This window comes from Felis catus, chromosome B4 (genome assembly GCF_018350175.1).
Source record: "Felis catus isolate Fca126 chromosome B4, F.catus_Fca126_mat1.0, whole genome shotgun sequence".
NCBI classification, from domain to species: Eukaryota; Metazoa; Chordata; class Mammalia; order Carnivora; family Felidae; genus Felis; species Felis catus.
Window position 1 is genome coordinate 135,188,137 of NC_058374.1, and position 23,424 is coordinate 135,211,560.

The 23,424-nt window shown below is 56.7% G+C and overlaps 2 protein-coding genes and 1 long non-coding RNA gene across 11 annotated transcripts in view; 1 reads left to right on the top strand and 2 right to left on the bottom strand.

Moving 5' to 3' along the window:
• Window positions 1-313: 313 nt before the first annotated feature.
• On the bottom strand, window positions 314-5,538 carry CYP2D6 (cytochrome P450 family 2 subfamily D member 6). 3 transcript variants are annotated; one of them, XM_023256247.2, is made up of 10 exons: window positions 5,293-5,538; window positions 4,648-4,879; window positions 3,550-3,721; window positions 2,810-2,962; window positions 2,556-2,716; window positions 1,932-2,108; window positions 1,628-1,769; window positions 1,194-1,438; window positions 665-806; window positions 314-565 (listed from the first exon to the last, which is right to left on the bottom strand). In XM_023256247.2, the coding sequence occupies exons 2-10, from the start codon at window positions 4,834-4,836 to the stop codon at window positions 387-389; spliced, it is 1,560 nt and encodes a 519-aa protein (XP_023112015.2). In that variant the 5' UTR covers window positions 4,837-4,879; window positions 5,293-5,538; the 3' UTR covers window positions 314-386.
• Window positions 5,539-9,890: 4,352 nt separating this feature from the next.
• TCF20 (transcription factor 20) overlaps window positions 9,891-23,424 on the bottom strand; it is a 111,390-nt gene continuing 97,856 nt past the window's right edge. For 3 of the 7 annotated variants that reach the window (XM_045062461.1, XM_045062462.1, XM_045062463.1), the window contains exons 4-5: window positions 17,603-17,652; window positions 17,007-17,287 (exon numbers count right to left, since the gene is read on the bottom strand). In XM_045062461.1, coding sequence (XP_044918396.1) covers window positions 17,201-17,287; window positions 17,603-17,652 — 137 coding nt within the window. In that variant the 3' untranslated portion in view covers window positions 17,007-17,200. Of the gene's footprint in view, window positions 11,161-16,335; window positions 16,464-17,006; window positions 17,288-17,602; window positions 17,653-23,424 lie in introns of those variants that run through there. The other 4 variants (XM_023257551.2, XR_006601166.1, XM_045062460.1 and 1 more) reach the window with 3 other exon arrangements.
• Window positions 11,081-17,302, top strand: LOC123386757. The gene is made up of 2 exons (XR_006601167.1): window positions 11,081-12,203; window positions 14,377-17,302. It is a non-coding gene; the product is annotated as an uncharacterized LOC123386757 (long non-coding RNA).

Sequence of the window (23,424 nt, forward strand, 5' to 3'; positions counted from 1 at the left end):
CCAGGCCGAGTGGGGTCCTCCCCACCCCCCCCGGGGCCTGGGTGAGATCTCTCAGCAGCTTGTTCTCGCTCTTCCTGGCACGGGCCGGGACCTTAGACATTGTCACTAACCAGAGTGGCCGATATTGGGTCTCTGGGTGGGTAGGGGGTAAGCTGGTCATCTTCTGGCCCTCGGTATACCCGGCTCTCAAATGGGATCGAACGCAGGGTAAGGACGGATAAGGCAGGGGTAGGGGCTGGCCCTGGGGAGGCTGCTGAGGCCCCATCACCGCCAGGGGCTGGTCAGGGGGCCCGGGGGGACTCAGAAGCCAGGATGGCACCGCCAAACTGGTTTATTGCATATCAGGGCCCCTGCTGAGGAGCCAGTTGGGGGGCTGGTTCCTCCTCCTAGCGGGGCACGGCACAGAGCTGGTAGGGGGGTGGGATCATCAGGAAGGAAAAGACACCATGGTCGCTGGGCCGGGGTTGCCCCACAGGCACGGAAAAGCTGAAGCGCTGTAGCAGACAGGTGAAGAAGAGGAAGAACTCCATGCGGGCCAGGGGCTCCCCGAGGCATACGCGGCGGCCTGCGGGTGGGTATGGGGGTGCTCAGTGAGCCGGGGGGCCTGGGCTCCACCCTCCGAGACTCCCTTGGGAGGGGTCAGTGAGTTGGGCACCGCAGGTACCTGCAGAGAAGGGCATGAAGGCCTCCTGCTTGACGAATTGGCCCTGGGCATCCAGGAAGTGCTCGGGGTGGAAACGGAAGGGCTTCTTCCAGACCGTCTTGTCCTTCAGCACTGACGATAGGTTGGTGATAAGTGTTGTCCCCTGGCAGGAGACGCCTGGCATGGGTGGGGTCTAGGCTATGGGACGCCCAGACCCCTGCCACCGAACGTGCATGGGTGCACGCTCTGCCTGGCACACACGGGACTCTTTCAAATAACCCCGTGGCCCAAGAAGCTTCTCAGCACCTCCTTTGTCCCCATGGCAGGCCGAGGGACTCACCACCCACGGGGGTCCACGCTGCCACCTGCCCCTGTGCACAGGCTCCTCCAAAACCCCGTGCAACGTTTCAGTCTGTCTTCCCCACCTGACTTGGGGGCTCTGAAGAGAGAGGCCGGCCCTGCCTCTGCTCCCATCCCCCACATCCACCTAGGCTGGGATAGTCGGTGCTTGCAGAAATGAGGATTGGGTGCCTTGGGTCCCCGCCCTTACCTGGCATTGGCCATGCTGGGCGGTGCTGAGCATGGGTGCAGAGGGCTGCAGACCTACCTTGGGGATGAGAAAGCCCTGTACTTCAATGTCTCGGGATGTCATGTGGGGCATGCCCAGTGGGACGAGGTCCCCAAAGCGCTGCACCTCATGCATCACGGCCATGGTGAAGGGCATGCGGGTCTGGTCCGCCATCGCTGGTCGCTGCACCGGCCCTAACACTTCATCTATCTCCCGTTGGACGCGTCCTAGACAGACAGGCATCCCCACAGTGGTCAGAACCCTGAGGTCCGGGCTCCGACCTCTGCCTGACTCTATGGAGGGGCCCAGGGCCCAGCTTCCGCTCAGAGCTTCGGGGGGCTAGAGCAAACTTAAGGGGCCCCAGCTGGTTCCCTCTCCTCCCTCATCCATCCATCCGGGCCCCAGGCTGAACTCACGCTGCACGTCCGGGTGCAAGATCATGAGCAGGAGGGCCCAGGCCAGCGTGGTTGAGGTGGACAGCATCCCAGCCAGAAACAGGTCGGCTGTCACCATGAGCATGTTCTCATCATTGAAGCTGCTCTCGGGGTTCCCCCTAGCCTGGGCCGTGCCAAGAGGGTGAGCTGAGCCAGAGGGAAGAAGCCCCCAGATGGCCTCCCACCCTGCACCCATCACTGATCGCTGGGTGATGTCCAGGCCCCACCTTCCTGGGCCTGGGGTCATGGGATTCTCAAACCACCACCACTGTCCCCGACACCTCACCTTTTCTATTTCATCCAGGAAGGCGTCAGTCAGGTCTTGGGGTGGCTGGGCTGGGTCCCGGGTGATCCTGTGCTCCTGGACTAGTTCATTCAGGAGGGTCAGTAAGGCCTTCTGGCTTGAGAAGACCTTGTCAGCCAGTCCCGGGATGCGCAGGAGCACAGGGATGGAGTTCAGGGCCTGGGAGGGCCACAGATGGGGGACCTTCCTGTGCTCAGTGTTCACTTCCATCAGCCAGGTCCCTGCCACCTCCCGGGTGTCCCCACCATTGCAGTGGCTCCTCCCTAAGTTCGGGCCTTGATCCTCTTTCCTGGCTCGGGGCCCAGAAGGATGAATCTAAACCCTAGATCTCGTGGGCTCTAGTGGCTTCCAATGAAGCAGGTACAGATTCCTTCCTGGGCCCTCTCCCGGGCTCCTGGACCCTGGGCCCGCCTCCCCGGCTCCGGGTCTGCGATGATCTCCCCACCTTCTCCAGACCCTTTGTCCTGGAATGCCTTTTCTCCCAGGCCCCTCCGTACTCCCCCTCTCCCTCCTCCCCCACGCCCTCCTCCGGGAGGCGCGTTTTAGGGCGGAGGCCGCCTCCACGCAGCTCGCCCTTCAGGGCTCCTTGGCGCCCCCGCCCCGCACCTCACGCGCGAAGCCGCTGTCCTCCTGCAGTCCCTTCAGTGCTCCGTCTATCAGCTTGTGGAGGCGCGGGTCGTCGTACCCGAAGCGGCGCCCGTAGGTGAGGGAAGTGATCACGTTGCTCACAGCTTTATTCAGAAGGGCCCTGGGGCTAAAAGGGCGTCCTGAGAGGGGACGGTGCGGGTCAGGGGGTCTCCTCCATCTCTTCCCCAGCCCCTCCGTCCCTGTCTCCTGTGCCCCTCAGCCCCCAAACGCACCGGCATGGTCGGCGAAGGCTGCACAGAGGCACGAGGCCTCCTCGGTCACCCACTGCTCCAGTGACTTCTTGCCCAGGCCGAAGTTGCGCAGGGTGGACAAGGCGAAGCGCCGCTGCTCGCGCCACTCGCGCCCGTAGCGCGCCATGAACACCCCTGGGGCGGGGGCGGGGCGGGGCGGTGGGCGTGGTTTGACGCGGCCGCCCAGGGCACTCGGCCCCGCCCCCTTCGCAAGGCCCCGCCCCTGCCCCGTTCACAGGCCCGGCCCCCTGCCCGCCCCCACAAACCTTGCCCCCCACGCCCACTAAATCGCGCCCACTTTGACACCCACTTGCCGCTGGGGACTGGTCTCTCTGCCTGCCCGCCAGCTCTCCTCTGCTGGGGGCAGGTGTTGGCATCACTCTGCCCACCTTGACCCCTGCCCAGTCGGGAAAAGTCCTGGTCCGCCCCCTGCCTCGCCCATACTGTCTTCCTTCCCCTCATTCCCGCCCACCCAGACGTCCTTTTCTTGACCGATTCGGCCCTGGGCCCGCCCCTTCTCGGTCAGGCCCCGCCCTCATCCGCCTCTATCAGGCCCCGGCACTTGGCACCAGATCCTTCCTCCACCTGCGGCCACTCCAGGTTCTTTGACTCTTCCCTGCACTGCATGTCCACGATCCTGCCTCCACTTAGCCCTGCCGGGTCTTGAGTCACTGCTGGCCCAGTCCCCGCCGGACCTCGGTCTGCCCCCCTTCTCCGCTTGCCTTGGGAGCGCGGCCCGAACCCCAGGTGCTCGTAGATCGGCATAGGTGGGCGGTCGGCAGTGTCCTCGCTGTGATAGACCAATGCCTCGCGCACGGCCTCCAGGCCGTTGAGCACAACCACGGGCGTCCAGGCCAGCTGCAGGCTGAACACGTCCCCGAAGCGGCGCCGCAGCTGCAGGCCGAGGTTTGAGGGCGTTTGTCAAGCCCGGTTCCGCCCCCCCACCCCCACCCCCAGCAGGCTGCGGCCCCAGTCTCATGGCGCTAGCCTTGGGGCACCCCTAGGCCTCCAGCAGCACGCTGGTGCAAGGGCGATATCTGGCCTAGTGACTCTGGGTTAGGGTCTACGGAGGAGGAGCTCACGCTGGATCAGACCTCTCAGCTAGGACTTTGCAAAGGTCACCAAAATTGTCAGTAGGCCAAGTTAGGATCCCATTCTACAGGTGAAGAAACTGAAGTTCATAGAGGTGAGCACTGAGACCCAAGAAACCACAGCAGCAAAAGAGTAGAAACCGTCCCCGTAATTATGTCACCCTCGGTTTCCTGATTTAAATGGGGCTCCTGTCTGACTTCAGCTCAGGTCATGATCTCACTGATTGTGAGCTCCAGCCCCAATTCGAGTGAGCCCTGCTTCTCGCTCTGCCCCTTGTGGGACTCTCTCTCCCTCTCTGCCCTTTGCTCACTTGTGCCTTCTCTCAATAAATAAAATAGAAAATAACACAAAATAAAATAATAATTTTTAAAATGGGGCTCATGACCAGACTCCGTCCCTGATTCTCAAGACCTTTCCTCCTGCTGTGATCAGAAGGGACCCAGGTCACATAATTTAAGCGCTGCCCAACTGGATCCCAAACCCACTGCCAAGCCCACACCCCACTCCAGGCCTTTGCCCTCTTTGACCTTTATTGGAAAATCCCAATCTTCCTTCGGGCCCTGCGCCGAGGCCGGCCGCAGTCGGCCTCTCACCCCTGCCTCCAGCGCTCGGCCCATCTGCTCGTGCTCTCCTTGTGCGTCCTGTGGCTTCACCCCCCACCCGCCATCCGCCGCCGCTAGGCGGGGTCCCCATCCCCCTCTGCTGCTCCCGCCTCCCGCCTTCCTCACCCGGTCGAAGTAGAAGAGCGTGTCCTGGAAGTCCATCTGCAGCAGGTTGCCCAGCAGCGGCAGCGGCATGGGGCCTGGCGGGAAGCGGGCAGCCCAGAATCTGCGCCTGTGCAGAAGGTCCACCAGGAGCAGGAAGAGGGCCACGGCTATGGCCAGGGGCCCCAGAGCATCCCCGATCAGCAGTCCCATGGCCGCCTCAGTGCGTGCTGGGCTCTTCCGGCACACCAGGTACCTAGGACCAGGCCAGATGGGACGCTCAGCACATTTTGCAAGCCCAGCCAGCGCGGGCCCTCTTTCTAAAGGGACCCGAGGCCGGCCTTTGCCCTCTGCCCTGAGTCAACGTGTCAGGGGGACCGTGCTGCCAGCGGACACGAGGAGGACCCGAGGAAGGTCAGGTGCAGGGGTGACCCCCGAAGTCCTTCGCTCTTGGACTCTCGGGTGCTTCCCCAGGGTAGTGGGGTGAGATTAGCGGAGAGACGAGAAGCCCACCCCTCAGCCTGACTCTGCAGCTCTGTTAGAGGCTCCGAGGAAAAGCCGGGGGTCATTGGACTTGATTCTGCCACCCACCCGTCGTATTAGGCTCACACCCCTTAGTGTGGTCCCCGCCTCGTCCCCAGAACACACCCTTGTCTTCCCATATGTTACCTGCCCCCTCCCAAGTTTGTTACTGGCACTTGCCCAGTGCCCTAGGGAGGTCACAGTGATCAGAGGGTCCGTGGTGGCGGGGATGACGTTCTTGGTGTCCCCTTCACACTAGTTCGCTCAACACACAGAGAAACCCACAATCACGAACCACTCACACATTCAGACGCTACCCACGTGTTCACACACTGACCCGCAATCCCAGCACACATTTACACACCCACAAAACCACGCACCACTTACACACACACACACACACACACACACACACACACACACTCAGACCCAGCACCAAGTCACCCTAGTTCCCGGTAGCTGCCCGGACCCCACCCCTGCCTCCTGCCTCTGCCCGCAGTGGTGCTGTGGCCCCTCGCCTGGTAGGCGGGCCCAGCGTCCTCAGTTCTGGCCTGATCTTGGCCTATCGAGTTTACATCTGGGGGTGGGGAGGCAGCTGGGTTGTTTTCAGAGCTTGCTACTCATCCTGACCGCCAGTTCAATGGCCTGGAGACGCCTTCCTAAGTTTGTTACAAATTCGTCCTTGGACCTCCTGGCTCTTGCGGCCACCCGAGTGATGAATGTCCTTCATGCCTGCCCCACTTTCCGGCGTGGGCACTTTCCCTTGTTGACTGAGCTGCCGCTGAGCTCAGGGCGTAAGGGTGGCTTAGACCCAAGAGGTACCTCTGTCCTCCGAGGAGGAGGCCTGCTTCCTCCTCCTCCTCCTCCTCCTCCTCATTTGTCCTTGAACATCAGCCGCTCAAACTCATTCTGGAAGACGAGGGGATGGAAATCCACTGGGGCGCAATTTCTTTCCTCCCTCACAGGCGTCCCCTGCTGAGGACCCCAGGGAGTGAGTTCTCAGGCCTCCCCTTGTGCCAGCGCCTTCCCCGCCTCCCCCTCCCCGCCCCCCCAGGCCAGGTCCCTCGTGGCTCCAGTCCCAAGCCTTCCAGTCCTGACTCTGAGGTCCTTCCAGGAAAGATGCAAACCTGTGTGCCACCCGCACCAGGCTGGAGTCGTGCCAACCAGATCCTTCCTCTTGCTCAGCCTCTCTGCCCCTCCGCGTAAGGCCTGGGTGACCACACCATGCCCGGCCTCACGCTCCCTCTCCAACAATGGAAGGGGCGGGAATTGAAGCTGAATTGTTACATCAGTGAGGCTGGTGGGAACTCTGAGGCCAAAACCTGCTCAGATGAGAAGGTAGTAGACCCAGAGGGTGGGAAGGGGCATTTCCCGGGCAGGGTCAGGCCCCTTCACCCGTCCCAGGGGTGTGTGAGGCACACTCTCATTCTGGAAACAGCTGGAGTATTCTCTCTCCCAGCTGAAGCAGGGCCTGGGGGAGGCATCCCTTACCCCCACCCCATCGCCCCCGTTCTCCCCCTGCTTCGCCTTCCCACCGTAAGAGGACCAGGATCTTCCTGAGCGCCCTCTGACATCCCTGGCTCAGAGACGCCATTCAGAGGTGGCAACCCGGGGTCATATGGCTTCCAATGTTCGCAATTCCTGCTTGGCTTGTGGAAGCTGCTTCCTTCCCGAATTCCCACACCCCTACTCTCCTGCTGGGCCCAGGACCTAGTTTTTTGGGGCCCAGCTGGGCCTTCCCTGCATCTCGCCATGGCCAAGTACTTGATGGGCTTGGATTCTGTCCCACCCACACCGGAAGTACTATGTGCTGGGTACTGGGTGCTGGGCTAAGTACTGGCAACATGGTGGGAAGCAGATGGTGGGCCCTGCTCCAAGGTGCTCAGGACCCGGAGGAGGCCAGGCCGGCAGCGTGGGGACTGCTTTCAGGGTCATGGGGACACCGCCCCAGGCTGGAGCAGGACTTTCTGGAGGACCCTGGAGCACTGCAAAGTCTTGTGCGTGGTGGGGGTGGGGCAGCCGGAAGGAGGCGCCTGGAGGTGGCAGCTTTGCAAGTCTGGCTGAGGTCTAGACTGTGCGAAACTGCGGTCTTGGCTTCCAGGAGGCAGGGAGACCACTTCTAAGGCCACTCGATAGAGCAGGAGGGCGAGACCCTAGGCGCCTTGGGGGGGGGGGGGGGGGGCTCTGATCTGCCTCAGCTGCGCGCTCCTGTTCAGCAAGTGGTGACTCTCTACCCGGACCGCCGGTCAGGTGGTGTTAGCACGGGGAACGTGAGGGTCCAAGTGTCCGGTCACACAGTGGCCTTAGATAAACTATCTCTACCCCTTCTTTTGATGCATCGTGCCCACTGGGGGGTTGCGAAGGGCAGTGGCCTGTTGTCCAGGGCGGGGTGGCCTCGTGAGGCCTGTGGCCTTCTGCAATCATTGTGCAATCATAGCTTCGTGTGCCAGGCGCTGCTGTTCACGTGCCCTCTCTGCAGCCCCTAAGGCTGGTGGCTTCCAGTTCGTGGTAGGAGATCAAAGTCATCGAGCAGCATTGGGGTCCGTTTCAAAGTGCATGCTCTGAGTTACCGTTCTACACTGGACAAAAACTTCAAGGGCCAGCACTTGAGTTCCTGGGATTTACTCACAGACACACTCAGGGCCGCCCCCACCCCCAGTCAGGCGGTGAGGCTGCCCAGGAGAAGCGGAGATGGGAGTGAGCGCTTCGCAGGGACCACACGTGTCACTGGAGTTCGCCTGCCCGGGGAGGGATGGCACCAACACGGCGCGGACCGGGAACCGCCCACCCCCGGCACCCCTGGGAGGGAGCTTCGGCACCCAGCGAGGGCGCTGGGAACGTTGGTGGCATTTTGCTAGCCGTGACCCCTCTCCCTCCCTGCGGCATGGCGGCGCCCACAGAGGAAACCCCCCAAAATTCCTGGGGACAGAAAGAGGCAGAAGGTTAAAGCGGACCCTGCGTGCAGCTTGCCGGGCACATGGGCCTGGATCTCGCACCTGTCAATGCGAATGTACTCAACACTGCACACTGGTTAAGATGGTAAATATTTTATCCGCAATTTTAAACTTATGAAAAAAAATCCATGTTATCACCATCGCATACCTTTTAGAATGGCCAAAATCCAGCACACTGACAACAGCAAATACTGTTAAAGGTGTGGGGCAAAAGGAACTTCCATACGCGGCCACTGTGCAAGGTGGCTGGTGGTCCCTTACAAAACAAAACCTTCTTACCATGTGATCCAGCAAGATCCTCGATATCGACCCAAAGGAGTTGAGAACGGATGTCCACACAAAAACCTGCACACAGGTATTCACAGCAGCTTTATTCATAATTGCCAAAACTGGGAAGCAACCAAGACGTCTCTTGGCAGGTGAGTGAACTGTGGTACATCTGGACAATGGAATATTCCTTAGCACTAAATGAGCTATCAAGCCATGAAAAGCCGTGGAGGAACCTTGAATGTGTTTTCACTGAGTGAAGGAAGCCAATCTGACAAGGCTACATACTGTATGATTCCAACCATATGACATTCTGGAAAAGGCAAAACTATGCAGACAGTAAAAAGATCAGTGGTTGCCAGGGGCTGGGAGGAGGGCGGACAGGCAGAGCACAGATCTTCAGGGCGGTGAGACTACTCTGAGACTGTAACGGTGGACACGTGTCATTACACCTCTAGTCCAAACCCACGGAGTGTGCAACACCAAGAATGCACCCAAATGTCAACTACGGGCTCTGGGTGACAACGATGGGTCTATGTAGTAGGATCACCGGTTGTAACAAATGCACCGCTTGGCTGGGTTAGGCTGTGTGTGGGGGGACCGGGTACACACGGGCACGTTCTGTAACTTCTGCTCAACACTGCTATGAACTTAAAACGCAGGAGGTGAGGCTTCCTGCAGAAGCTGGAAAGCCGGAGCCAGGAGCGGAGTGTGGAACGCAGCCACGCCCCGGGGAAACGGTCATTTCAGAAGCCAGTTTGAGGAAAGTCCTAGAATCATCCCATGTGCCTCGCTCAAGTGTCATCGGCAAGTCAAAAGGGGACAGAAGAATAAAAGCAAAATGACAAAGAATCATTTGCCATTGGGAAAATAGTTTCCTCAAGACACATATTTTTCAAGGTTTGTGGTTTAGCCCCTGACACCTGAAATCTATCAGTTTCACTTGAACCGTGTTAACGCCAAGTCAAGACCAGACGGAAAGCCGCGCGGCTCAAAAAGCCGTCATTTCCATGCAGGTCCCACAGCCCGCCCAGCACACCCACCCACGCCTCCGTCCTGGTGAGCGAAATGAGAAATGGGCCGCACGGCTTGATGGAGCCATTAAAACAGAATTAATCTGCCATTTCTGCAGTCCCAAATTGATGAGCACACAAGAACTCATTTATAATTGCTTATTTCTACTTCACAACATTCCTTCCAGTATTTCTGTTCTCTAGAAAAGTCCATTAACATTGCATTATTTTTTTATAACCTTTAAAATTAATGTTGATTGGAAATCTGTCCTCATACCAACTTAAGTAAATCTGCCCGTCCCCGCACACTGGCTGAGTTCCACCCGCCCGGGCGGGGCCGCAGAGGAGCTTGGGTTTTGTGTCCTTCCAGGCCCCGCGGCGAGGGCCGCGGGGGGCACGGGAGGCTGGGGCTCGGCTGGACAGTCAGATGCAGTGGAGCAAAGCCACCTTTGGGGGCTGGAATGGGAGGAGGAAGAGACGCGTTTGCTTTACATTAAACCAAAAAAGGAAACAAGGTTAAAATGAAGTTTATTATTTTTTGATTTTTTTTTTGTTTTTTAAATAAAACTGTTTGTGAAACAGCCATTTTATCCCCACGGCAGAGTGACCCCTGAAAGATGCACTAACCCCTTCTTAAGGCCTTAACAAGATTTTTTTTGTACTTTTTTCTTCTTTTTTTAAAACTCAGATATTTAAAAATTATACAATTTACAAAACAAAACAATACAACATAAAGAATCATGTAGCGTGGAGCTGCTCACCTGACAGGCCCCCTTTTCCTTTATAAAAACGAAAGCAAAAGAAAAAAGGGCTAACTGGGTGTTCCTGGTCAGCCTAACCACACTGATGGCACTCAACAGCCCCTCCCCCGTGTGCCGAGTCCTACAACTTAGATTTCCTGTCCCGTCCTTCGGCCTGGGGAGGGGGGGGGGGGGGGACAGGGTACAGCTGCCAGGAATGCGTCCAGAGGCAGGCCACCCCCTGACCCTGCCTGCCGGGCGCACTTAGTGGGGCGCTCATGGTTCTCACTGGCCACAGTGACCCAGGACATAGCTGTGACCTTGGGACATCTGCCAATCTCACCCCCCAAAAAGATAAAAATTTTAAAAATAATAAATAAATAGTGTTTCTGGAAATGAAAAAATTTATTTGTGTTTAAACATCATTCCCCCACTCTTGAAAACACGGACCGTCCCCACATCCCCCACCCCCCCAACCCCCAAACCTTCCCACTTTGAGACGAATTAACGACAAAGGATGGTTCCGGTGTGGTCTGTCTGCTCTTTCAACCCTGGGTCTGCAGCTCTCTGAACCGGCGTGAGGCAGGCTAAAGATCAAAGCCACACCCCGTCCTTTATGAGACCAGCTTGTTCAATTTCACACTTAAATTTCACTGTTATTGGAACAAATTTGGAGTTCTTTAACTAGAGAATTTTAAAATAGAATCAAAAGGGATAGCGCACCTTTCATTTAAACAAAGTCTTTCCAGACTAAAAATAGATTTATATATATATATTTTTATCCCACCCTTTTAACCCCCCCTTTCCCATCATCCCACCCCACCCCCCTCCCCCCACATTGTCACTATGGAGATCGTGTCCATGGAAACAGCCATTCCAACTTCTTGGGTCTTTCTTTCCTGTGGTGTCACGGTTTGGGTGTGATGTAAGGACTTAGGGAGGAGGTGCTGGCGGGGCAGGGCGGGCGGGGCGGGGCCGCACAGCAGGACGGTTCTGGTTCCATCGCGAGTGTCCACCACCTTCTCATCTCCACAGTCTCACCTGGAAGACAGAACCGACACTGGGTGCCGGGAACCTCCGTGCGGCCCTGCGGCCGACAGCCCCCACTCCGTGGGTCCAGCGGCTGCAGACCCCCCCCACAACGGTGCCATCGAGGCAGAAGACCCCCCAAGACCGGTGGTGGCCAGGAACACGGCTAAAGACGGCAGTGACCCCGCCGGCTGCTCTGTGACTAGACTCTGTGCCCCGAGGTGCGGCTGCCTCCCCGGCGAACGGAAGGAACTGAGGCCAGGAAAGGGCTCCCCAACTGTCCTGGTGGGGGCCGCCCCGGAGTCGGGCAGCTCTTGGGGTGACCCCTGCTCAGGATGCCACCACCAGGGCCCCGGAGTGGGGCTCGGCACTGTGGCGGCCCAGAGCGGTCCTCACAGAGGTGGCTGAGCACCCAGGCGATCTGTGGAAGAACCGCTCACAGCCACAGCTGCTGGCGGTTGACAAGAGTGATACTTCACATGACAAAAGAACACTCTCCGGCCGGCGGCTCTGACAGGGAGGGCAGAGCCAGCTCTGAGGCTCCCCAGGCGCCCCCTGCCACGGTTCCTCTTCCAGCCCAGGCTCCAGGCTCAGAAAGATGATCCACACGACACCCGGGGGCCAGTGGGGCAGTGCCGGGGGCCTCCTCAGACTACCTCACGGGTCACCGTGCGGGCAGAGGGCTGAGAGAGACACGCGGCTTCCAAGGATCAGTGGCGAACAATCAGCGGAAGCCGAGAGTGGCGGAGGCCTCCCCCGACCTGCTCCCTGCTACTCAGAGTGCCCCCCTCTCCCTCCGACCCCCTCTGGGGCCCCCCTCCAACAAATAACCCCCAGGAAAACCCAGGCGGTGCTGTCCCTTTTCTGTCCTCATACAACTAAGAGGCAGGACAGTTAAGAAGGCTATCTGTGTGCAGGAGCTAAGAACCTTCTATTTAGAAGCACCCGAACGTATACCTGCCCTTGCCGAAAGAGATGCCTAACTGCTTGGCGTAAAACATGGTTACACGGGAAGCCCTTCTGCAGAGACGGCAGGACAACGTCATCCCACTCAGGTGAGGCAAACTCCAGGGCTCCAGCAGCCACTCAGGACGTCCACGGCGACAGCGTGGCTTCCCTAGTTCTGGAGGTGGCCCTGGGCCCCAGAGGTCATCCCGGCCCTTGCGGCGCATGCTCTGATTGGCCCCCCAGCACGGGGAGACTCTCCACTCCGCCCTCTGGCTTTCCTGAGGTGAAGGCCGCCAGGGGAGGGGAGAGAACCAAAGGTCCCGTGTAAAGGTGATGACAAGGGTGGAGCTGATGGGATGACTCAAGCGACAGCCAGAGTGGGGAATCTTGCTGGGGACGCAGGACACCCGTCCAGGCACACCGCCTAAGGCCCTGCGTGTGGAGGGAGGGACAGGGTGGGGACCCTTGGCACAGCGCTGGGCCTGCAGCCCCAGCCTGTTGGCTGCTCAGAAGAGCAGGCCCCACCCCGGCCCCCAACCTCAGAATGAAGCAGGCCCAGCACCTGGGGTCAGCCTGGCCGGGGTGGGGGGACTCGGCAGGGTGCTGACCTCGGGCTCTGGAGCGCCTGGTAGTCTAGGCAGCTGTGGCCTTTACAGCACCTCCTGCTTGGCTCTGTCTGCCAGCCTTGCTAATGGGGACCTTTCCTCAGGGTCTGATGTCAGACTGCCCTGAATATGTGACACCTTGAATGTCAGGGGACCCTAACTTCTCAGAGCTATTTCTAAAAAGCTGTTCCTTCGACAGGGAGCATAGGAAGAAAATTCGTGTGCCAGGTACTATGCCAGCAGTTTTACAGGGGTCCTCGTGAGGACACCAAGGCCTGACCCCTGTCTCACAGGGACCCAAAGCCACGGGGGCTGCTGAGAGGGGCTGCTGGGACCGGGGCTCCCACCCAGCAAAGCCCTTCCGTCTGGGCCCCCGGGACGCTGCCTTCGAGCCTCAGTCACCGCGTGGTCTTGTCCAACCACATGGGACGTGGCCGAGACAGCATGGTCCCGGGCGGGGAGCCAGGGGCAAACGCCGTGCCAGCTGCAGCCACTCGGCGGCGCGGGTTTTCAATACTCTCTGTAAAAGGCACCTTGGTGTCCCGCTGCCAGGGAACAGGATCTCACCCTGGGCTACAGCCTTCCAGGACTCCCGCTCTCCTCCGCTCCCACCTTCCTTCCCCTTCAGCGTCACCTCTGTGGCCTGGACAGGCCTCTGGCCACACAGGCACAGCCTGCCTTCCCCAACCTTCTCTAACCGCAGCCAGAATCCATCACCCCAGCCCACCCTACCTGGCCAGTTTCCACCTGTTGGGGTGGGACTGTGTGCCGCTTTCTTCTCTGGGGTGCGTGCCCCCCTCTAACCGACTGTCTGCATTGCCCTGTGCGCGCGCAGGGCTAGGGCACAAGTGGGCAGATCCAAACACGGTTCCTGTCCTCAGTGGGGACACAGTTTACTGGAGAGGCACATAAGCAAGCAAACAAATGATTCCAAATTGGCCTAAGAAGGCTGCAGCCTGGGAAGGAGGTGGTTAGACAGGGGCTCAGGAGGGAAGGCCTCGTGAGCAAGTGACACGGAAGCAGAGACCCGAGATGAGAGGGAGCCTGTCACTGAAGATGGGGGGCGGGTGGGGGGAGAGTACCCAGGCCCAGGGGGATGGCAAGTGCCAAGGCCCCTAGGGAGGAAGTCTGGCCTCCGAGGAGCTCACTGGACACTCCTATAGGCCTTTGGAGGCACGGTTAGGAGTCAGCACAGGGAGAGGGCGGGCACCCACCGGCCCGTCGCCCTGCCTCCTGACACTCACAAGTGGGGAAGAGGCGGCCCACTGGGTGACGGTCTGCCCAAGGAGCTTTCCTCCCTGGCCATGTTGGCCTGCTGAGGGACAAGTGCAGGTACCTTGTCCCGGAAGGACTAGAACCCCCACCTCCCAGCCCCCGGGCTTTGTGTTAGACAGGGAGGCACAGGGTCCCACCCAGCCGGGCACGGCAGGCCAGCACCCCACGCTACACTGCACAGACACGTTAAAGACATTTCTTGACCGAATCCTCACAAGGTGGGCCATCGTCATTCCTCTCTTTACAGAAGAAACAGAAGCAGAGGCATTTAGCGGCCTGCCCCTGGTTACATAGCACTTTCTGTGTGAGAAAGGGGGGCACCAAGAAGCAGGACTCATGTACTCCTGTCCCTTCCCTGCCTTGTCAGGGTCACCCATTGATTGTGGCTCTCTGTTCCTAGAAAGGGCCCCAAGATGAAATGTTCTCTGTCTCCGATTACTGGGGTTCCCATACAATCTGTGGAGGGCCACTGCTCTCAACGAGATGGCTGAACTGAGAAAGCGGGACAGCGTATGAAGAAAATCATTTCAGGTGGACAAAGCTGGACCCCACACCGATGGGCCAGGCCGTCACCACTCAGAGCTGCAGTGTCTTTTGTGCACGTGGGAAGCACACACCGACACTGAGGTCTGAATGCTGAAGCTTCCTGCTCCACGCGGGGGCCGAGGGCTACCGGCTGGCAGGGCCCAAGGCTGGCTGGAGAGGAAGCAGTTGATGAACGAAATTAAAATTCCCAACTGGAGTTCTGCTCACCAGGCCCAGGGCTCAGACTTCCTTTTTTTGTTTTTATCCCTCTCCAAACATGAGCTGGGATTCTGGGACAAAAACAAAAGGCACTCAGCACCAACTGGTTCCTTCCCTAACCCGGTCATCCAAGGGCACTTCTAGAATGTTCCTCGTGGCCCCTGTGGCATGTGGCTCTGCCCGGCAGCCAGGCAGTGGAGTTGACAGGAAGAAGGCAGAGCCCAGGCACAGGACAAAGGCCAACAGAAACAAGCTGGAAAAGCAACCAGCCTGCTGTCTTGCCCCAGGGGCTGCTCGGTGGGGAAGGAGGACAGGAACAGTGGCCTCGCTGCATTCCAGAAACCCGGGGCTGCTGCTAGCAGCAGCGTGCTCATTTGGTTCCTGGGACCCAACCACCTGTTCTGCTCTGTCCCTTCCATTCCTCAGCCCCCTCCCTGGGAGAGGAAGACAGGCCTAACTGCAAAGGCCTCACTCGACAGCCCCCTCGAGAAAGCACCACAGGCCTCCACAGCCCTGCAGCCTCCACGGCGGAGCAGAGGGGGCTTCTCTGGAATTCTGTACCAGGACCCACCTGAAGAACGAGGACTTCTCAAAGGACAAAAACCGCCACTGTCTGAGACAAATTCTATTTTTTCCTCAAATTACTGTTGGGTATTCCAGAGAAAGGTGGAATCTGCCGGTTGTAACAGGGGGAGGAAACGTGCCACAGACTAAGCGCACCTGTGTGTGGCTCTCAGATGCCGGGAGTCAACACAGAAGCCCTTCATTTGAAGAGAAATAATCCCTTAATGAACATTTCTGAGACAACTGGCTCCCCCCACCCCATCCTATAGGAGCAACCGCCTCAAGTTACATTTTGGCTTTTCTTTTTTTCTCTTTATGGTCTCTTTTCCTCAGTCCTCAGTGACTCCATGGGGGGGGGGCAAGGAAGCCAGCTGGGGAGGAGGGGACGCCCGCTGCCTCTGGGGACGCTGGTCCTCTAATCCCGTTTTCACAGATGCACGCCGCCCTGACCACGAGCCCGGACACACTGGCACAAAGCATAACTCAATCTCTTGAGGTTTTTAGGAGTAAAATTAAATCGGATGCTAAAGTCTCCTAAATCTTCGAGGGGATTTTCCTTCCCTTTGTACTTTTGCGCAAAGGAGTCCTTCACAGTACTTGGGGAAAGAGATTTCAAAGAACAAAACTGGGAGTTTTTTTGTTTTTCAAAGGAAAAGCCACCATAAGCTTTACAGAGAGGGAATAAATAAAAAAGGACAGCCCCCTGGCTAGAAGCATTTCTGAGTCGGACACAGGGGGTGGGCTGCTGGCAGGGTCTGTCCCAGAAGCCTCCGGGAGCACCACACACACGCACGCGCGCGCACACACGCACGCACGCGCGCACGGCCTGACTTCAGCTCGGTCACTGAGCTCCGACGGGCAATGGGACAGCCTCAATCACCCCTCCTCGGGCTCCAGGGAAGCTAAGCGACGGACGGGGAGACGTTCTATCCACCTGGTGTCGGCCGTCCACGTGATTAAAGACCTGGGTGTAGCCGGGCCTGGGGCGAGCAGGAGGGCAGAGGCCATGACACCCACCGGGACTCTGGCAGGGGTGCCGGCCCCGACTCACCTGTGCTTGCTGTACTTTCCATTCCCACGAGCACTCTGCCCCCCTCACCCCCGCTCCGACTGCTCTGTGCTGAGGCTGCCTTTCGCTGTCTTGTTCTGCAAGGGGGGGAGGGGGAATGGGAGGGGAGGCTGACGCCGGCAAAGCCAAGGACACGAGACAGGAGGGACAGAAGAACAGTGTGGGGGTCAGGGAGGGCAGAGGCGAGGAGAGGAATGGCACATGGAAAAGGAAAGAAAAAGCAAAGAGTCAGTATTGAATGACAAACAGGAGATATTCAGACAGGGTTTTCTAAGACAAAATGTGACCATTAGAGAAGTTTAAAAAATAAAAAAAAATGCAAATTAACTCGAAGAGAATACTATAAGATCCTAGGATCCATCTCTGGAAGTAAACTTTTAAAGAAAAGCCGGAGTAAGCATCTTTCAGAAGTGTTTTGAAGGCAGACTGTCAGGATGGCTTCTCAGTTCGCTCTGGCCCCAGTCGGAGACTGAAGCCTGTGAGCGTCCAGTGACCACCAGGTGTCAGTGTGACCTCAGCCAGAGGACAGCACGGCCGCTGCAGGAGCTCCAGGAGGCGACAGACCTTGGCCGCAGCCCCCATCCTCTCCAGGGCTTCCCCGCACCCCCCTCTGCACCCTCCCTCCCTCCTCCCCCACACGTGCTGGCTCAGCAATGGCCCAGTCACCCCAGATCTTCCATCATTTCCTAAAGGGGCCACCAAGAGAGGAGAGATGCCTCTTGAATGATGTGGGAAATCAGGTGGCGGCGGCCCACCAACCACACCACAGGTCGCTTCCGCTGAGTGAGTTAAGATCTAGAAGAGACTGAGTTTCCCAGCAAAGCCCTGGAGTCAAGTCTTATTTCTTTCAGTCTGGGAAAATGCCTCTGATTATGCACCAAGGCCTACAACCAATCTTACCTTGCGCCAACCTGTGAACTGGGGTTCCATTAAACTAAAATGGAAATCAGTGGTTTTACTGAGTTTCATCTTCGCATTTCTCTTAACAATCAGATACACACCTCCTGCTTCCAGACATCTCTCCCAGCCTCCCACACCACATGGGGGGGGGGGTGTCACCCCAGGGCACAGGTCTCCCTCCTGCAGGGAGAGACCTCCCCCAGAGAGCACAGGGCCTCTCTGCCCTCCCAGGGCCAGGAGCGGACCGGAGCCTGGTCACAAGGGTTCTCCAAATTCTGGTCTGTAGCTCGTGCAGAACCCCGCCCCCCCCTCCCCCCGCAGCCTGCCGGGGGCACTAGCTCTGACTCACCTTGTGCTTGGGGCACCTCACCGAGAAGTTCTCCTCATGTAGCAAACAATCTGCAAGACAGAAAGGGGCAGTCAGACAGCTGGCAGACAGCACAGCCCAAGGGGAGTGGGGCCACGCTAGCCAGGACTGACAGGGTCAGACATGGAGATAGGAGGCCCCCGCACTGGCGTTTCTAAAACATCAGAAACACCCCCAAATAAACTACGGGACTGCAACATGATGGAACATCAGTCACTTAAAGCATTAGTGTTTCAAAACAGCCAGTGGTACAGGGAAACACTCATGACACAAAATGGCTTGAAATGCCAGGATACATAAATATAGAAGTACAATCCTAATTTTAACAAAGTGTGTTATATATGCATTTTAAAAAAGAAAGGAAATTTACCAAAATCTAACAGTGCTTCTCTCTGGGCAGCAAGACCACATAGGTGATTTTATTTTATTTTATTTTTTACGTGTTTCCACGATTACACCATATTATTTTAATAATGAGAAACAACCTCCAATAAATCTTATTTTTAAGATCCCTGATTCTAGGCTAAGCCCCTCCCACAGGCCCAAGCTGAAGCTTCCCTGTGAAAATGCCCCAAATCCGGAGGCACCTTTCTCCTCTGTTGCAAGCCCTGCCATCTATCACCTTTGCTGTACAACCCACGGAGACACAGGAGAAGTTCCCGACATGAACCACATAATCCACACTAAATGCTTCAGGGGAAAACGAAATCCCACGAGGGGGTTACTAATCCTTGGAGGAAAATGATTCATTCCAACTTTTAACGTGGTGACAGCATCCTCGCTGACAGCAAGGACACGCATCCGCCTCCAGGTGAGTCGAGCTCCGTGGCACAGGGGTAGCGTGTGGAGCGGGGCGAAGAGATCTAATTAATGAATTTGCTCTGCACACCACAGCTCCCGGAGACCGACAGCCAGGTCACCGGTGCAAGATGTGATGGCAGAATGTTAATAAATATTGATCGCACATTCTCAGAGAGCTCCCGGGCACCATGGCGGGAGGCAGCCACGGTACTTAGCCTTGTTAAATGTATGATTTAACTCAGGTTTAAACTGAGGTCCAAATTCGCAGCCTGTGTACCCACAGATTTCAGATGAAATAGTAATGAGCAAGAGAACGCACAAATGAAAACTTCTGAGGTCCTTTGTATCTTAAACAAACAGAAAAAGACCCTTTCATAATTGGGCCGGGCCTGTCCCATCACTGCCTCCCCCTGGAGCCTCTGAACACCCAGGGGTGGGCAGGCAGCCTCCCTGCTCCCGGGGCAAGCCTCAGGGCACAGGAGCTCCGCAAGTCCGCTAACCTCCGAGCCCTCCCCCTGCAAGCAAATAGCATGGCAGTAAATGAAATGTGTTAATTTAAAACCCACAAGTACATGGCGTGACCAAGGCTCCCGCTGCTCCAATCTGCCAGAGAGCTTATGAACAGCAGGACACAGACAACTGGAGCTCAAGGGAAGCACTTGCTCCTTACCTGGGCTTTAGCAGCGCCGCGTGCTGGCGGTCTCTAGGTTGGGCCACAGAGAAACAAACGGCCGAGCCCACGTGGGGCTCGGCCACCTCGACGCCATAGGGGTTTAGAGAAACGAGGAGGGGGACCACGCTGGATGGAAACGGTGCCACCCGAGAGGCAGAGGCGGCTCCGTCCGCCTCCCAGCCACGAGGAGTCACCAGCTGTGAGAGACCATTAGTAAAATATGTCTGAAGCTAGGAAACACGTTCCCTCTAAGTTAAAAAGCAGAAAAGAAATAAAGTAACCTAAGTACACACTACAAGCAACTAGAGTTAATGTCAGGTACTTCTGCAGATGCAAGGCTCCTAACAAAATCTGCCAGAGACCACGTCCACCTGTGGCAACATCGCCCGCGCAGACAGACTGCAGACAAACGCTCTCATCTGTGCTTGGAATGCCCACAGGCCACCAGGAACCGCCATCACACTCCTGGCAGGCACAAGAACCAGGGCCAGAGAGCTTAGACACCCGCAAGGGCACGGGGAGCCTCTTCTTGGCTGCCTCGAACCAGCCCTTGCTGGGGGGAAGGGGCGCGGTGAGGCCTTTCCTGAGGTCTCTCAGCAGGCGCCCGCCCTACACAGCCAGCCAGCCTCTCGATTTGTTTTCCTTAAGCCCCTGGTGATATCCCGCACTGGCCAGAGGGCCTGGTCAGCACTTCCACACACTGAAGTCAAAGTAAATGGCTTGCCGGATCATCACACACGCTGGAAAAGACTCACAAGGTTGTCTCGTCAACAAGACGGCTTCCAGACACAAACACCGATGCCCCAGAAGAGGATCCCGCTTTCGTTTCTCTCTACGCTCGTCTTCACTGAGATCCTCATGACAAGCTCCTTGGAGCTTCAGATACTCACATGCAGCCACAGCCACCCCGGGTGTGGATGGTAAACTCGAGGAGGGAGGAAAGGAGAGGGGAGGGCTCATGTCCTTCACACGTGCCAGGCTCCGGAAGCTGTCACCAGCTCACCTGCAACCCACCTCAGAGCTAGTTACTACTTAGATTGGTAAAATCCAGGCCGGGACACGGGGAGCTGCCAGTCTCACCCGCCTTGCTGGGCCCAAGGAGGGGACTATCAGGGCAGGGCAAGCAAGGCCTTGGCACTGCTTCTAGGGTGCAGAGCGTGGCCCCTCCAGGGAAGGGCCAGACACCAGTCCGCTCGAGGGCCCTGAACCCACTCTGCGGCAAGATCAAGATCAAAGTGCAGTGGAAGAGCGGCTTCTAAACGCTGCTGCAAGGGTGGCTGCAGAAAGCAAGTTTCCAGCTGGGCCTCCTCCTGAGGGGAAGAGGAAAATCCCCTCCAGGCTGGATTCTTTATGCACAGTAGTTATTAATGTGCTACCGCAGTCCTTTTTTTCTTTTGGTCCTAATTGCTGTGGCTCATTGCATTAATATGTCATTTCTTTTGAAACTAGTGCTCACGTTCTCCTCACTGCATCTCCCCGGAGCCCCAGGCTGCGCCTGTGACGGAACAAGTAGCACAGGACAGCCAACCATGATGTCACTAACGCAGGACCAACAACAGGTGGAGGGAAGCTGTGGCAGCTACAGACCCTCAGGAGAACAAGATTCTGTTTCCACGGAGATGTCCCCAGCCATAAAAGTTCTCTCTTAGACACGAGCAGCTCTGTAAAGGTCTGGGCGGTTCACAGCCAGGCAAAGATGAAAGTGTTCAGCTGTTCCTTACAACAAGTAGCAATGAGGGACTCTCCAACCCAGGGACGTATAATTAGGAAGGAAGTCAACCAATGAACGCCTTTCCTGGACACACAGATCCATCACATATGGAACAGAATTCCTCAGGAGACCCTGTGGGATAAACACAAGCATCTATCCCCACAGAGCAGTGTGGCCTTCTGGGTCACTGTGACTCAGGTCATCAAAAAAGACTGATAAATCCCAAGACACGGTCATCCTGTGACGCTGCTTCCTTGGTCCCAGATCTTCACGTGGAGCAGCGGTAAAGCCAGCAGCAGCTGGGGCAACAGCGTCAGGGCCTTGGCCCCACCTGGGCGCCCCCCTGACCCAGGCAGCCCCTCTCTCACCGGATACTCGGCCACCAATTTCTGCCAAACAGTCATGTTCTCAACTCACCTGGGAAGGCCACACAAGACAGGCTCAAACAGAGAGTGACAAATACCATTTTCTTACTAATCTTCAGCTGGTGAAGCAGCCCCTGCTTCCCTGCGGAGTGGCGGATTGAGCAAGCCTCCTTTGCAGAGGAAGAGGAGCCCAGCACCACTTCCCAGACAACCCAGTCCCGCCGCCGGAGCTTGGAGGAGGCAGTGAACTAAGCCCAGGCTTTCCAGCCGCTACCCACACGGGGACATGTAAAGTTTAAGGTTAAATACAATGAAGTAAAATAAAAATTCAGTCCCTCATTCCCAACTCGCCACATGTTAAGCACTTAGTAGTAACACAAGGCTTGTGGCTACTATGCTGGAGAGTGCAGATCTAGAACATTCCCATTATGGCAAGAGTCCTACCGAGCACCCTGCTTAATCCCTAGAGAAACTGCCAGGAGGCAGGCTGTGAGCCTGGTCCCTAACCTGGCTGGCGCCCCAGGGTGCAGACAGGGAGCACACTCATGCGGGGGTGGGGGTTGTGTACGATGTTATCTGCCTGTGGCTCACTGGATGTTTCTGGGCAAAGCCTCAGTGCAGGAGCTCACCTCTCACCTGGCCACTGACTGGGACAGCCAAATCTTACAGTATTCCCCGCACAAAATTATAAACTGCCACAAACTTAATATGTTTAAACATCTTCATTTAAAAACCACGAAGCTTAAACTAGAAAGAGAATGTAACCAGGGGCAATATCATGACGATGAGAAAAGGCAGTGGCTGGCTCTTGAGGGAGAGGAATGAATGGCTATACTCGGGAATATGCTGGACCACAACCCAGGGTGAATGACAGCTCCGACTCAACAAAGAAACATGGAGGGGAAAGGAAGAAAGAGAATGGAAAGGACGGACTAAAACCCAAGATCCCTGAATTGACATCTTAAGGCTGTCTTCTTACTCTCTCTGGCCAAGCAGCGTCCCAGCCACCAGCTGCCCTTCAACGTGCAAATGCATACTTTCATGAGAACTAACTGTGGCATAATAAGCGTTGTCTTTCTGGATCTTTCTGGTGTTCAGCTATGCCTCCTATGGAAACTTGGAAGGAAAATCAGAGAGGGAAAGGAGGAATAAGAGAAGGACTTGTGAGGCAGAGGGCCTGCGGCGCCAACAACCACAATGGAAGGAAGCAGCATCCAGATAACACACTTCTCCCCGCGTCTGTCGGATTCTACTCTGTGTGCCTCACGCTGCTGTACCTGCTTCCGCCACCTGCTCAGCCATGCCCTCCCCTCTTCCCTGCCAATTCTAAATCAAACCTCACCTTCTGGGGAGAGCGGGGCTGCCTCCATGGAAGGAGGAACTCCTTCCTCAAGCACTCAGGCATAAGAAGCATCCTGCCACTCGCTGCCCTCTCGTGGACCTTCCCCTTTTTCTCCCCCTCCTTCCTGAATGAAAGTACAGTAAAACCTTGGTTTGCGAGCATAGTTCCTTCTGGAAACATGCTTATAATCCAAAGCACTTGTACATCAAAGTGAATTTCAAGAACCATTGGCTCAGTCGTGATGTGACATTCGGCGTCACGTACTACTTGTATTGCAAGACACTGCTCACTTATCGAGTTAAAATTTATTAGAAATGTTTGCACAGAACAAGTTACTCACAATCCATGGTTTTACCATATTATGAGGGCCGCTGAGGTGAAGCCCTTAGTCACATGCTCAACAAGTTACAGGTGAAAACGTCCACTGAAAGGACAGGAGTCTAAAAGAAGAGGACTTTCCCAGGCTAAAGCTCTGAGTCAAAATTTAAGGCATCATTGGGGCACTTGGGTGGCTCCGTCGGTTTAAGCATTGGACTCCTGATTTAGGCTCAGGTCATGATCTCACAATTTGTGAGATCACGCTCCGCACCGGGCTCTGTGCTGACAGCGCAGAACCTGCTTGGGATTCTCTCTCCCCCTCCCCTACTTGCACTCTCTTTCTCTCTCTCAAAAGTAAATAAATACACATTAAAAAAAAGTTTAAGGCTTCTGGGGCGCCTGGGTGGCTCAGTCGGTTAAGCATCCGACTTCGGCTCAGGTCATGATCTCACGATCCATGAATTCGAGCCCCGCATCGGGCTCTGTGCTGACAGCTCAGAGCCTGGAGCCCGTTTCAGATTCTGTGTCTCCCTCTCTCTCTGCCCCTCCCCTGTTCCTGTTCTGTCTCTCTCTGTCTCAAAAATAAATAAACGT

Coding starts and splice junctions, on each gene's coding strand:
- CYP2D6 (XM_023256247.2), bottom strand. CDS start 4,836: ATGGGACTGCTGATCGGGGATGCTCTGGGGCCCCTGGCCATAGCCGTG. Junction 2,717..2,809: donor AGCCTTCGCCGACCATGCCG/GTGCGTTTGGGG, acceptor GTCCCCTCTCAG/GACGCCCTTTTAGCCCCAGG. Junction 1,770..1,931: donor TCCTGGATGAAATAGAAAAG/GTGAGGTGTCGG, acceptor GGCACGGCCCAG/GCTAGGGGGAACCCCGAGAG.